The 15,515-nt window shown below is 39.5% G+C and overlaps 1 protein-coding gene across 1 annotated transcript in view; it reads right to left on the bottom strand.

The window, feature by feature from the left end:
- Positions 1–14,384, bottom strand: part of AKAIN1 (A-kinase anchor inhibitor 1) — a 32,312-nt gene extending 17,928 nt beyond the window's left edge. The window contains exon 1 of the mRNA XM_036419016.2: positions 13,897–14,384. Coding sequence (XP_036274909.1) covers positions 13,897–13,912 — 16 coding nt within the window. The 5' untranslated portion in view covers positions 13,913–14,384. The remainder of the gene's footprint in view (positions 1–13,896) is intronic.
- Between the last annotated feature and the right edge of the window lie 1,131 nt (positions 14,385–15,515).

Here is a 15,515-nt window from a genome sequence, read left to right as displayed (position 1 = left end):
TGGAATGTACTAGAAGAGGACTTCCAAGAAAGTGGAACTCAGTCAGCCTAAGAGAACAGAGAGACTCTGGGATTAGAATCTGCTGTATTGTGGAGCAGATGTAAGAAGGATTCAACTCAGGTGGAATGTTCAAAGGCAACAGTAATATTCATCCTCCTTTTTCAGGATAAAAATTATCCTCATCCAGAATACAAAAAAAAAAAAAAAAAAAAAAAAAAAAAAAAAAGATGGGATGCCTTTCTCCCCAGGCAAAAGTAAGCCAATAATAATAATAATAATAATAATAATAATAATAATAATAAAATGATGGCTATTCTCTCCCTCATGTCCACAAAATGTCTGCAATAGATTGTCATCACATCCTCATAAAACAGAACATGGACTCCTTCTTCCTTGTGACTGTTTCTAACAGCTAGAAATGTTTTTGCCAATTTTAAGGTATTAGCTCACATGATTGTGGGAGCTGGGAAGTCAGAAATCTGCAGTTTAGGCAGCAGGCTAGAAACCTAGAGAAGAGTTGATGTTGCACCATTGAGTCCAAAGGAAGACTAGAGAACGAATTCCTTTTTCATCAGGGAAACTCCATCTTTTCTTTTAAGGTCTTCTACTGTTGAGATGAGTCCCGCTCATATTATGGAGCATTATCTGCTATATTCAAAGTGTACTGATTTAAATGTTAATCACACCTTAAAAAACACTTTCCCGGCAACATCTAGACTAGTGTTTAAACCAAAATTGAGTCAGCATTGCCTAGTGAAGTTGATACGGAATTAATCATCACAGGTGGGTTAGGTAAAATTCATAGAGGAATGGCAAAAATATAAAGTTTCATAACAAACTACATACATAATTCTCTAGAAAATAAGTGAATATACTCTCATGAAAACCTGCTGAATTGACCATATATCATTACAGACAATGCTCAGCAATTACAGTTACTTTTCACCTCAGCCTCTCAGGCCTGTACTGAAGAGAATTCTATTAACTGTAACCATTTGAAATTTTACATGAGCACAATTATAGTTGTATATAAGACTGGCCCACATTCTGTATTACTAATTCACATATTTGGGATATTAAAGTATTCTAATTTTTAACAAAAATAGTGCTCATTGTGCATTATGTGGTAAATATGTGGTACTAGCAATTTGGGCAGAATTCAAATTAATTTACATTTAATTACAAAGGTTAAAAAACACAACTTTACATCTGAACACAAACATGCTACAAGTTAAAGAAAAGACCCGTTTCTTTTATAATCAGGTCAATAGTCAAATAAGGTTCCAAGGACCTCTGGAGACAGAGTACTCATTACTCAACTTAATTAACTATTTAGAGGTCTATTTCCCTGCTTGCCCGCTCTGTAAGTTTCCATACTTCAGAGACTGACCTTAAATGACATCACAATTGTGGCTGCATCACCCCAGTTCTTTCACTAGATGGCTGAGCAAGTGAACCTCTCGGCTTCTATTTCCTTATGTTTAAACTAGAGGTTGAATTGGTAACTCCAAAATTCTGAGTCGGCTAACTGAAGAATCCATACAGTCCACTAGCATATTCTACAGGTTCAATCATAAAAACAGCACACTCATATTTAAACATTTTATGTATAAAATGACTCACTTAATCATCATGAAAACCATATTAAGTAGAAACTTGTATTTGTTCTTATCCTATGTCCTCAGAACCTTGCATCACTCATCAAGAGATGGAATCTATGTCCCTTCCCCTTGGAGTTGTGTGAGCATTTGTGACTGCCTCATTAACAGAATATGGTAAAAGGAGTGTGACATAACTTCCAAGGTTAAGCATACAGATTCTACTGGTTTTTTCCTCCGAACCCAGCCACCATGCTGTAAGGAGACCCAAGCCTCAAGCAGAGGCTACATATAGGTGTTCCAACTGACAGCACCCAGTGGAAATCTTATCTAACAGCTAGAATCAACCATCATGTGTCGTTGATGGGCCTTCAGATGATTTCAGCCCCCTGCATTCAAGTAATTCCCCTCTGATGCCAAGCGCAACAGAGACAAGCTAACCTTGCCAAGCAGCCTCACCTCAAATTGAAGAATCATGGCAAAATATAAGCCACTAAGTTTTGTGGTGGTTTGTTATGTAGTTTTAGATAATCAGAACAAGGTTAGTAGTGTTTTATCCTCATTTTACCCATGGGGAAACTGAGCAAAAAGAGACTATGTAAATTGCCCAAGGTCACACAACGTGAAAGCAGAATTGGAACCCAGCAGTCTAACTCCCGGGAATGGGCCTTGGACACTATGCTATACTCCATTTAATAAGTAATTGATAGAATTATTAGTCCTTGATTCACAACCCTGCTTATTCCTTGTGATATTTCATAGTGCATCTTACCTAACTAAATTATTTAATATGTTGTATATTTTGTATAATTGGTATGTCATTATATGTATTTTCCCCAAAGAATCATGCTACCACGCAGCCGGCATGGCTCAGTGGTTGAGCATTGACCCATGAACCAGGAGGTTGTAGCTCGATTCCCCATTAGGATGTGCAGGAGGCAGCCTATCGATGATTCTCTCTCATCATTGATGTTTCTGTCTATCTTCCTCTCCCTTCCTCTCTGAAATCAATAAAAATATTTTTTAAAATAAATTATGCTACTAAAGGTTAAGATGACTGATAACATTTTAGAAGAAAAAAAACTTTATATCAGAAAAGAGTTTTTCTTAGCCTCTTCTATTTATATTTCCCAAGAATATAAGAAATTGAAATTTTACTGCTGGAAAAAGCAATTTCTAGGGAGCCTGACTCAATTCATTTATGCCATATCTATAAAACTTCCTCTGAAGGACATATTAAGACTACAAAGATCAGAGTCCTACCAGTGGAAAAAGAGTTATAAAGGGAGAAAATGAGGGTAGCATCTAAATTACACACTTTTTGCTTTAAAGTTTACAGCACAATTAGCTATTTTAAAGCAAGATAAGTAATTTGGCAAAAAGTCTTATTTAAACATTGAGTTATAATGCCAGAGAAATGTTTCAATACACAACTGGTTAAAAATTATGTGATCATTACAATCCTGCAAATTGACATTATTATGTGCAAAATAAAGAACTTAATAAACCATTCTAATTATTACCAATCATGATAATCCTTTCCAAGGAGAGAGCTTGCTTTTACTGGCCATAACACTGTACATAATATATGGGCATTTTCTCAAGACTAAATGGACAAATTGCTGGAAGCCTTTTGTAGAATTAAACAAAAACAAAAAAGTTAAATATCAAATTTGTGACATTGTAGGGGTTTTTGTGTTTATTGTATTATATTTTATAGCTTTCCCAATGTCTTTATATATTTTGTTTTCCAAATCATTGATTCAAAAGAACAACATATTCCCCATGTCCAAAAAGAAGAACAGCCATCAGCAACATGAAAGCCCAACAGAGCAGCTGGCGACTCTACTGTGAGCCAAATCAGAAAGGAGGGGTTGACTTCTGTTTTATTCTAGTTGGAATAAAATTACATGGTTGTTTTTGTTGTTGTTGTTGTTTGTTTGTTTGAAGAGGAAACATAGTCAAAACAACTGGCAGGTGTTGTTTTTCTGATCTTTGTACCTAATCATGCTAAACACACTGAGGACAGGGGTCATGCTGGTTTAGCACTAGTCCAGGTTTGGTGCAGAATGTTTGCCTAGTGAATATTCAGTTAACAGGAACCAAGCTCTGCAATAGATACTGGAAATTCAGAGTTAAGTGTCGAAGAATCTTCCTGAACTCTAGAAGGAGAGAACCATAATGGGGTCGGTGATCATTGAACACTTGACCACAGTGATGGTGGTAAGCAGCGACAGCAAGTATTATGAGAGCACCTGTCCCACCTGGTCCTTTTGTGGTAGGATCCCCACCCCCACCACCACCACCATCTGCTGTGCATGGTTAGAAACCCAGAAATGGAATTCCAGCCAGGAATGGGGATTGGTGGGTTAATTCTGCACTGAGATCTTTGCTCACCCACCCTCAGCACGCCTCCTGGCACGTGAAGACCAAAATCCAAGAAAGATGCTCTGAGCACGTGCCCAGAGCTCTCCCCCTGCACTCATCCCACACCTGCTCTTCGCTCTCTGCCCTAGGTTTCCTGGCTGTCAGGCCAGATTTTCTCCCACAAACATTTCCTTTTTTAACTGGGGACTCTGGTGTTGGAGATAATCCAGCCTGGCTAGCACAGCTTCGGGAACCATCGCATAAGGAGGTCCAAGCTCTTGAGGGACACCTGTCCTAATGCCCTGCCCTGAGGGAGAGTCAGTGCCCATGAGAATCCCCTTTCAAGGGGACAGTGCCTACAGAGACCCTAAGGTCTACATAACACATGCAGATGAGGTCAAGATCCTCCATGGAAACCTTGTCTGGCCTCATCAGCAAACTGACAGCAAAGAGCAGTAAGCAAAACTGTCCTCTCAGATGGAGTTCTGAGGGGCCTGACCACAGCAGGTAAAAGTGCCTCAGAGAACGGAAAGCTCTGTCTCGGGTGGAGTGACCATGACATTGCGGAACAGAGCAGGCCTCACCATGAGAACAATTCTTCAGAAAAGGAGAGGACCAGCCTTGTGGACAGCCCTCAGATGCTCTTCGGAGACAGAATACCACCCTTTGTTGCAGTGCCTTTGAGGTGGGGTCTATGTTGGGTACTGTGTGATGTTTAGCAGCATCCCTGGTTTCTAGCAACTAGATCTCAGTTACCAGGACTGGCTTCATGGGCATGCGCCAGTTGCAGTCACACATAGCCCGTAGCCCCACATTCAGAAGGACCCTGTGTTTGCTTTTTTGAGGGTTTTTTTTTTTGGGGGGGGGGGTCTGTTTTGTTTTGTTTTGTTTTGCTCTGCTGGCAGCATGCCATTCCTTGCCACTTCAAGTACAAGGAAACAAAGATGCTATCTGCCTATTGTGCTTGCCCTTTGAAGTTAGATCAGTGGTTCTCAGCCCAAATGCACAATCAACCACCTGGAGAGCCTTTAACAAACATTCATGCTTAGGGCACACCACTAGAGATTCTTATTTTACCAGCCTGTGTTGGACCCGGAGCAAAGATATATTTTAGAAGCTTCCCAGGTGATTTTAATATTTAGCTAGCACTGAGCTGTGACAAAGATACAAATGGAATGAAGGGAGAAAGGGACCAAGAAGTTTAAAAAAATCTATGATCACATAAAAATCTTGACCTTTATAATTATTTTATGCTAATTTCTGTTGAGTTTTCCCTTAGTATTTAATAAATGTACTTCCCTGTACTTAGAGAAACAGGAAAAGACACATCTACCTAGGCACCAGGCAGTTCCTTAAAGGGGGCATAGCATTCTCTGTCCTGTCCTGGAGGTGGCCATGATCATTAAAGGGAAATAAGCAGAAGATAAACTTCAGGAGCCAGATTCAGGCCTAGATCAAATATTGCTCCCCTTAGTGAGTCTCTTTCAGGTCTTTAATATGGTTCTGAAGGCATTTTATTGTCATTTAAAGGTAATCAACATAATTTTTATTAAATTGATTGGGGTGACATTGGTTAACAAAATTATGTACCATAGGTTTCAAGTGTACAATTCTATAATTGTACATGTACAACATCTGTACATTGCATTGCATGTTTATTATCCAAAGTCAAATATCCTTCCATCACCATACGTTTGACCCCCTTTACCTTTTTTACTTCCCCCATTCCTTTTCACTCAGGTAATCACCATACCTCACACACAGTAGGTCTTCTACAAATGTAGCCCTTTTGCTTTTTTTTACATATATCTCCTCTGTCCAGTAAATCTCTGTAACTGAGAACTATGATAATGAACCTCTAGGAAGCTGAGGATGTCTAGAAAATGACTGGGAAAATGGCATGGAAGCCAATTAACTAATTCAAAAATCACATAGCAAGTGAGGAAAACTTTAGAAGAAAAACTGAATTCCTCTCCTAATCTCTTTAGTTAATAACTATGTGGTTGTTTCTTTATAAGAAGAAAAAAGTTTTCTTCCTGAGAAGGTTTATGTAGGACCAAAGATAATGTTCCAAGAATAGTATCTGAGGATGTGTGTGCAGCTATGACATAAGTCACAAAATTCGAACTTATGTCTCCAAGAAAAAACAAAAGGTATAGAGATTGTGAAACAATATCTCAAATCCCAAAATACAAATTTACCCTAACTAAAAATTAAGTATTAAAGACATAATGAATTATACCCTCACCAGAAAACCATTCAGCTTTTAAATTTAGACAAGATCAGAATTATTCAGATCAGCGAGATGCCCATCTGCTTTCAAGCATGCAGCTGCTAGCCTTTAAACAGCAACTTTCCATGATTCATAACTTATTCATCGCAGGATGGACTCAGACATCTGCTTTATCATAAATTCAGCTTGCCACAGCATTTTGCTTTGAAATTTCATAACCTCCACCTAGGTAACATACAAGGGTGGGCAAAAAATAGGTTTATAGTTGTGAGGTAGCAAAGCAAAGTTTATTCTTATATTACTGTTTATTAATTTTTGTGCTATTTCTCATATGAACAACTATAAACTTACTTTTACCCACCCCTGGAGTAAACCAGTAAGTCAGTCTTCTTCCACAGAAAGAATCAACTGTATAACTGCCAAGATGGATGGTCCAATCTTGAAACCATATTTGCACATATGTACATTACAATCACATTATTGGTTGTTCCCTTTTAAAATAGTAACATCATTAATAGCTACCATTTAGCCTATTGTGGACCAGATACTTCATCTTTACATTCTAGAAAATGTTATTACGACCTCCCTTTTCTACATGAGCAAATCATTAGATTAGATGATTACCCAACTCCACTAATTATAGATATGGCTATCTGGCCCCATACTTCTACAGCAACCAAGTGTGCCTAATATTTGAATTGCTATGGAATAGCTGAAATATTTTCATCAGTTGTATAGAGGGGAGATTATACTTGGTCCAAAGCCATTTATACTAAACTCAAAAAATATCTTATAAATGGAACCTAGTTCATATAAATGCTTTAAGAAATATAAAGCACTATGTAAATTTGTTAGATGTTTTTATTCTCCTGGTCAACTTTTGGCAATCCTAGCTGTCTATTCTTTACCTCTCCATCATTAAGAGCAACAGCCTGGAGAAGATGAAGGATCCAGAAACTGTGAAAGGACAGAGCCCATTTCTATATGGTTGAAAGAACCCCTTATATAGTCTAGGTTGAAAGAGGAGGAATTAATACACAGGTTTCCTCCAAATGAGATAAATCTTATCTTTTCTTTGTCTACAATTCTAGTTTGTAAATCATTTGATGCTTTCTTTACTTAAAAACTATGTTGTGTGTAGGAAATAAGTGGATCTCATGTCAAATCTTGGTTATAAAATTGTCAGGCATTCTGAGCTTTACTTTTATCTCCTATAAAAATGAAAATTCAAGTTTAACTTCCTGCAAACCTCTGGTCACAGCATTCTTGTCAACTGAAAAACACATAACCTTGTTTTATGTGGTTTTCTGTTTCTTTATTTAATATATGTTGTTGATTCATTAGCATTAACCATGAAGCTGACAGCACTATAACTCATGCCTGAATGGAGCTTACTTAACAATTTCCTCCATAAGGCACATCACAACCTTCTCGTACTCAGGAACACTAGACAACACTGGTTGGGGCTTGTGTAGTAGGCAACCAGTCAACATGGATGTTTCTCACTGTTTGTCCTTCTATTTTCCACTCTCCCTAAAAAATCAATGACAAAAATGTCCTCAGGTGAGAATTAACAAACAAATAAATAATGAGCCAAAAGGGAAAAGCTACAATTTTTGCTAGGGGCTTCAGTACCCATCTTTTAGCAAGTAGGCTGTATATGAGTTAGGATATAGAAAAAATAAACACTATCATCCAAATGTATCAAAATGACATTTAAATAGCACTCAAGCCCTAACTAGTTTGGCTCAGTGGATACAGCATTGGCCTGTGTACTAAAGGGTCCCAGGTTCGATTCCGGTCAAGGGCATGTACCTTGGTTGCGGGCACATTCCCAGTAGGGGGTGTGCAGGAGGCAGCTGATTGATGTTCCTCTCTCATTGATGTTTCTAACTCTCTATCCTCTCCCTTCCTCTGTAAAAATCAATAAAATATATTTTTAAAAATAAAAATAAAAAAATAAATAGCACTCAACTTTTTTAAAAAAGAACAGAATACATACTCTTTTTAGTGCACATGTAAGATTCACCAAGATAAACCATATACTAAAAACAGTATTGAGGTTTCTCAAAAGACTTAAAATGAACCTGCCTTATGACCCAGCAATTCCACTTCTGGGATTTATCTACTGGAACTCATAACACTAATTCAAAAGATTATGTGTATCCCTATGTTTATTGCAGCATTATTTACAATAGCCAAAATATGGAAGCAATCAAGTGCTCATCAAAAGACAAGCAGATAAAAAAAGACAAACTTATGGTATATTACTCAACCATAAAAAAGAATTAAATATTTCCATTTGCAACAGCATGGATGAACCTAGAGGGCATTATGCTAAGTGAAATAAGTCAGACAGAGAAGGCCAAATATCATATGGTCTCACTTGTATGTGTAATCTAAAGAAGAAAATAAACAAAGCTAAAACAGACTCTTAGACACAGCCAGCAGACTGGTGATTGCCAAAGGGGATTAAAGACTTAAATGTAAGTCATGAAACATAAAAATCCTAGAAGAAATTATAGGCAGTAAAATCTCAGACATTTCTTGTAGCAATTTTTTTGTTTTTTCAGACATATCTCCTCCGGCAAGGGAAACAAAACAAAAAATAAACAAATGGGACTACACCAAACTAAAAAGCTTTTTGCATAGCAAAGGAAATCATCAACAAAATGAAAAGACAACCCACTGAATGGAAGAACATATTTTCCAATGATACATCTGATCAGGGATCAATTTTCAAAATTTACAAAGAACTTAACACAACTCAACACTAAAATAAATAAATAAATAAATCACAATTAAATAATGGGCAAAGGACCTGAATAGACACTTCTCTGAAGAGGACATACAGATGGCCAACAGACATATAAAAATATACTCAGCATTACTAATCATGAGAGAAATGCAAATTATAACCTCATGCCTGTCAGGATAGCTATCATCCATAAATCAACAAACAAGTGTTGGCAGGATGTGGGGAAAAGGGACCGCTCCTGCACTGCTGGTAAGAATGTGGACTGGTGTAGCCATTATGGAAAACAGTATGGGGTTTCTTCAAAAAATTAAAAATGAAACTGCCTTTTGACTCCGTGATCCCACTCCTCAGAATGTATCAGAAGAAACCTGAAACATTAATTCTAAACAATATATGCACCCCTATGTTCACTGCCGTGTTATTTATAATGGCCAAGTTTTGGAAGCAGCCCCAGTGCTCATCAGTAGATGTGTAACTGAAAAGGCTGTGGTACATTTACACAATGGAATACTACTCAGCTATAAAACACACACACACACACACACACACACACACACACACACACAAGGAAATCTAACCTTTTGCAACAGCATGGATGGTCCTGGAGAGTATTTTGCTAAATGAAATAAGTGTTCAGATAAAGACAAATACCATATGATTTCACTTATATGTGGAACCTAATTAACAAAATAAGCTAACAAACAAAATAGAAACAGACTCATAGATACATAGGACAAACTGACAGCTATCAGAGGGGAGAGGGGTTAGGGAACTGGCTGAAAAGGTGAAGGGATTAAGAAATAATAACAGATGTATGGCGATTGCCAGAAAAAAAGGGGATGGAGGAGGTAGAAGAGGGCAAAGGGGGAATAAATAGTAGTATCCATACACTAAAATTCATAGAACTGTACACCAAAAGAGTCAATTTAACTGTATGTAAATTTTAAATAATAAATTAATAAAAGTAAAAAAATTCTATGTCAATAGAAGAGAACTTATTGGGCAGGAAAACTGTAAACCAGGTTAAGACAATCTGCTATATAATTTACAGATTGATTTTTCAAGAATTTGGTTTACATAAATAAATAAAAGCTGCCCTAGATAGTATGGCTCAATGGATAGAGCGACGGTCTGCAGACCAAAGAGTCTCAGGTTGAATTCTAGTCAAGGGCATATACCTCAGTTGGGTTGATTCATTAATATTAACCATACCTCAGTACCCATCTTTTAGCAATCAGAAGACCAAGTAGGCTGAATATGAGTTAGGACATAGAAGAAATGAATAGCACTATCAGCCAAATGTATCAAAATGACATTTAAATAGCACTCAATTTTAAAAAAAGAGCAGAATACATAGTCTTTTTAGTGCACATGGAACATTCACCAAGACAGACCATATTCTAAAAACAGTTCTGAGGATTCTCAAAAGATTAGGTTATAGGCTCCTCCACGGCCCAGGCCCTTGTCAGGAAGCATGCAGAAGGCAACCAAGAGATGTGTTTCTCTCACACTGATATTTCTCTCTGTCTTTCCCTCTCTTCCACTGTCTCTAAAAATCAATGAAAAATATCCTCGAGTGAGGATGCAAGATAAAAACTACTATAACTTATAATAAATAAGATTTTAAAAAATATTTTGATAGCACTCTCTAGAACTGTTGTTTTAATCTTAGAAGTCAAGATACTGACTTTCCAATTCCTTACAATTATATCATTTTTATTCCCCATGAGTTCCCCACAAAACCAACAACACAGAATGGGAAGTCCAGGCATCTTCTCCCAGAACTTTTTGTTTCTCCCAAATGAAGCTTTTGTAGAGCCACAGACTAAGTAACATGAGTCAATTTAGTGTTATGCACAGAGCCAAAATATTTTTCCATATTGGCTGTGTTGTTTGCTTTCCTTTAGCAATGTTGGTATGTTTCTAAATATTCTCATATTACTCCAGAAAGAAAGATTTCATCTTCAGATTGGGGCTGAGGGAATGAAGGAGGAGTAGAAAAAAAGATTAAGAAAAAGACTTTGGAAAGGAAGTAAAAAAGAAACTTAGGAAAGGGAATATTTTTGCCTCAGCCTTGTGCCCCAGCTTAGTTTCTTTAACCAGTATTTAGGAATATATCATACTTATAGAGAAATTAATATATTTATACTGTATTCCTTATTTAACTCATATTAATTTTGTATAATTCCTTTACATGAGAGAATAAATGAGTGATAGGCTTCCAGTAACTGAATTCTTAAATGATTAGCATTCATGACCCTTCACCACTAAGGTTTGTAAAAATTTGTGTGCACAAAATTAAAACCCTCCAAAATTATGAAGTCTATGAATGGTACATGAAGAAGGGAAAGTGTAGAACTGAATTGTCTGCCTTGTGCAAATTGAGAAACCTCCCAAAGACTCTGCCCAACTTAAGCTCTGTGGCTTACAATGTGTAAACTAACCTAAACATGAGAATGTAAGAATATGTCATACTATATAAGAATAAATTCTAACTAGAGTTATATAAAGTCCTATTCCATTCTGTCCTCATTCCATTGCACTTCTGGACTGAAACTTGCTCCATGAATCTCTGTCACTTTTTAATTTTGCCTTTAATGTAGGCAAAAAGGCAGCAGAACCATTCAATGAATAAACAATCCATGAGGCAAGACCAGAACTAGACCTTAAGGTTCTTATTCCCTGTGCTAAAATTCAAAAAGCTACACTCTGTTTTGAAGTGCACAGTACCCACTGACTCAATTTTATAAACAGCTCATTGTTAGTTTATTGTTTTATTCAGCTTTGGTTATCAAATACATCTTATGACTTTTGGAGTGATTACTACATATTCCTGGACATTAGGCTGGCTTGGAGAAAGAGGTGGGGCATTTTCCTTGACTAGTACAAAACAACTGGATCCCCAGATATAGAGGTTGTAATGCTGAAGAGTTGGCAGAGTTCAAAACCAACTCATTGTTCTGATTTTCTTTCAAAACGGTATCACTAAGTGAGTTAGAAGACATGATCAGTAGATGAGAAAATAAGTTGACATTTGTATCACACTTTTCCTATTGCCCCCAAATGCTTATGATTTTTCAAGAGAAACTCAATAATGAATTACTCAAAAAGTGTCTCACATATCTTATCCAGGTCAATTTATGCCATCTCTGACAGGTATGAATAACTTATACTTTTTCCATAGGGGAAAAAAACTAATACAAAACTTAGGAGAAAAAAATGGAAAAGTAAAGCCCTATCCAAATAGTGGGCTACTTTTAAGCCAAATCAATCAACTCCAGAAATTTCCAGTGCTCATTACACAATTCTTTACTCACATGTTTTTAGAAAATGCCCAGTTAGCATCATCCAATAACCCTAACTCTGGACAACACCAACCCATCCCCCACCTTGGAAATGGAAGGATACTTCCCCTTGGCTACATCTGACCTTGAACCAAAAAGCAGCTATCTCTGGATCTGGTGAGACATTTTTTCAGGAAGATAGGCTTTGAGCTGAGGCTGGCAAAACTATCTGGAATCAGCCTCCTTGGGGTCAGTAAAATAGGGGTGATATTGTTTACTTCAAAGGGCAATATAAAGATCAAATGAGTTAAGGGCATGAAAGTGCCTTATGAAGGGTTAAGTAATTTACATATTTATCAAAGAGCTGTTGTTTTCCAGTTTCAAAGGCCCTGGGTTGATTCACTATGCAGAACACTTTCTTCACTTTTTTTTTTTTTTTTTTTGGGGGGGGGAGGGGGAGGAGAAGCTCACTGGCTTTTCTCTAAGTTATTCATTCTTCTGAGTCACAGATGTGGTATCAAAATTTATAGAAACTCATCCCTGCCTTCCCAGCTAACATCCTAATTTGTGGGGGAGGGATTGCAACTTCCTCTGCTCGGTTTTCCTAAGGAATATTTGAAGTCCAGACTCAATTCTTCCCTTTTAAAAATACTTTTCCTCCCCAGACCTCTGAGGCTGGTCTCCTCCACGGACAAACTCGCACACCCATGACCACAGCAAATGCAAACCAACCTTTCAAATTAAACTATGACATAGTTAAAGAGTTCCAGGCCCCTCTACTCTTTCCCCTACTCCCCGCTTTGCCCACAGCAGTCTTTGATGAAATTGAGGTTAATATTTAAGAAGGGGGTGGAGGGAGAAAGACTTCGTATCTATCCCTAGAGAGGGCTTGGTATGTTGCCAAGGGCCAAGCTTTCCCAGCTTTCCCTAACTCCTCCTGGCCTCATCTGAAACACACATCCACGACTCCATACACACACACATGCTGGTAAGCCAGCTCAAAGTAGATAAATCTGACTTCCCCAACTTGTAGCCACAGATGGCAGCAAAGTGACCCAAGTCTTTCATTGCCAGCTTCCAAAAGACACTGCAACGGCCAGCGACATCGCAATAGCAGCCTCTGTGCTGCAGCCTTCAGCCGGCCAGAGTTTCAGGGCTAATTCCTTAAGGAGCGTTGCTCTTCTCCCCAGCGTCCCACTCCCCTGTGCTTCACCCACTTCTCTCCTCGGGAGGTCAGGAGGAACCGGGTCACTTGGCACTTCTGTAGAGCGGGAAGTTCAGCGAAGGAGATTCCCACCCAAGTAGCCTAAAGCCCACTACTCTTTGTCCCCGGTCTCCACCCTCCTGCCCACGCAGGCGTCTGTGCGGCTGGCAAAGGTGCCAGTTCTCAAGGTGCCTGAGCTCGCATGGGATGTGGGGGATCTAAGCAGGAAGAACAGCGATGGGACGATGGCTGGAGATAGAGGGTAAATGGAGCAGGACTGGGGAGAGGGACCAAGACTCCGCACAGGGGCACTCTCTGACCCCTCTCTCACAGACTGCAACTCCCAAATCCACAGATGGGCATTAAGGTAAAGGCCTTCCCTCCCTACCCTCTCCCTTCTCTTCCCCACTCCCTGCCTGGACACCAAGTGAAAAAGCAAGGTGCAGGTGTACCTGGAGCGAACACCATGATTTCCTCCAGCCGTTACGCCCCTAGGTAAAGACAGACAGACAGGAAGGCCAGGACTTGGAGGGGTCCGGTGCAGCTGCGCGTGCAGGGCGCGGGCCGGCTGCGGGCCGGGGCGGTCAGCACCTCGGACAGCTCCCCGCCGCTTGGTCCCGGGCTGCAGCTCCAGCCGCTGCGGTGCGCTCAGCCTCCACAATGCACTGCTCCGCCGGCGGCCACAGCCGCGGCGGGAGGAGGAGACGGAATCCCCACTCAGTTCATCCCTCATTCCTGTGCCAGCTCAGCATACGTAGCTGTTTAGAGAGCAAAGCACTTCTACAGCTTCTGCGGGAGAAGGACCGAAGAGGAAGAGAGAAACAGGTACGGTAATTGCCCGGCTTCCCGGCAGGGGGACAGCTAATTGCTTCCAATTACCTGCTGTCACTAAGCCCCGGTGGATATAGGATTGACATTTTGAATGGGTTTGTCCTTTCCTTTTCCTTCCTTCCTTCCTTCCTTCCTTCCTTCCTTCCTTCCTTCCTTCCTTCCTCCCTCCCTCCCTCCCTCCCTCGCTCCCTTCCTCCCTTCCTTCCTTCCTTCCTTCCTTCCTTCCTTCCTTCCTTCCTTCCTTCCTTCCTTCCTTTTTTTTTTTTCTCCCAACGCAAACAGCTTTCCTCTCAAGGCGGCTGAGTTCTTCTACAATAGTTGGACTGGCTCTGAACAGAGGGGTGAGACCTCCAAGTTAATCAGTCTTGGGCCCAGAGTCTCAGTCTTGTGCTTCTATAAAGACAACAGGAATAAGGACAGGGTGACTATGAAGGCATGAGAAAGGCTTCGCTATCAGGCCTTGCTCCCGGGCAGGGATCTGGCTCTAAAAGCTCCTAGGCTTAGAGACCCTCAAGGTCATCACTTTAGAAAGCAGGGCCCCACCAGGAATTGGAAAGAGACCTCGGTGAGGCTGGTCTCCTCCACGGACAAACTCACACACCCTACAGAAGGATGAGTCGAGTCCCTTTCAAGTTTGAAAACAGCCCTAAAAACCATCAAGAAGCATTACTGCTTCCCATAGCTTTACCCAACTGAAAACTATGTCCCCCATGTATACACTCAGTTCTACTCTAAGATAATGGGACATACCACCACACTCACTTCACGCTTCTAATCTTGGCTCATTTAAAAGCACTATCTAGTTCCCCCAAGAAATGCTAGTAACATTGGCCAAACTAGTTGTTACCCAACTTGAAACAAGTACATCTGGGTTATAGCCTCAGTGCTAAAAGTGATACAGGACCTTCCAGCCTCAAGGCAGATGTCAGTTGCTCTAGGTTTAATCCTCTATCTTCGCAGTTGACTGGAGTTTTACAAGAACAAGGGGTGATCAGAGTCATCTCCAGTGTTTTATAGGGTTTCTTCACTTGCACTTCTCCCTGGACAATATAGTTATTCTAAAAATACAGTGTTTCTTAATAATTTGATTGGTGGCCATCAGTTCAACATTTTTTTGGAAAATATAAAGCATTCAAATAGCCTTATTGGAACTGGTTTTGTACCAAGCCATCTGATAGATTGAAATGGCAAATAGTTTTACAGCTCTTGAACCACAGTTTGCCTGGAGGCATATGAACAG

Source organism: Pipistrellus kuhlii, unplaced genomic scaffold (genome assembly GCF_014108245.1).
Source record: "Pipistrellus kuhlii isolate mPipKuh1 unplaced genomic scaffold, mPipKuh1.p scaffold_m20_p_6, whole genome shotgun sequence".
Taxonomy (NCBI): domain Eukaryota; kingdom Metazoa; phylum Chordata; class Mammalia; order Chiroptera; family Vespertilionidae; genus Pipistrellus; species Pipistrellus kuhlii.
The sequence above is the reverse complement of the archived record's forward strand: the minus strand, read 5'-3'. Positions and strand labels throughout refer to the sequence as shown.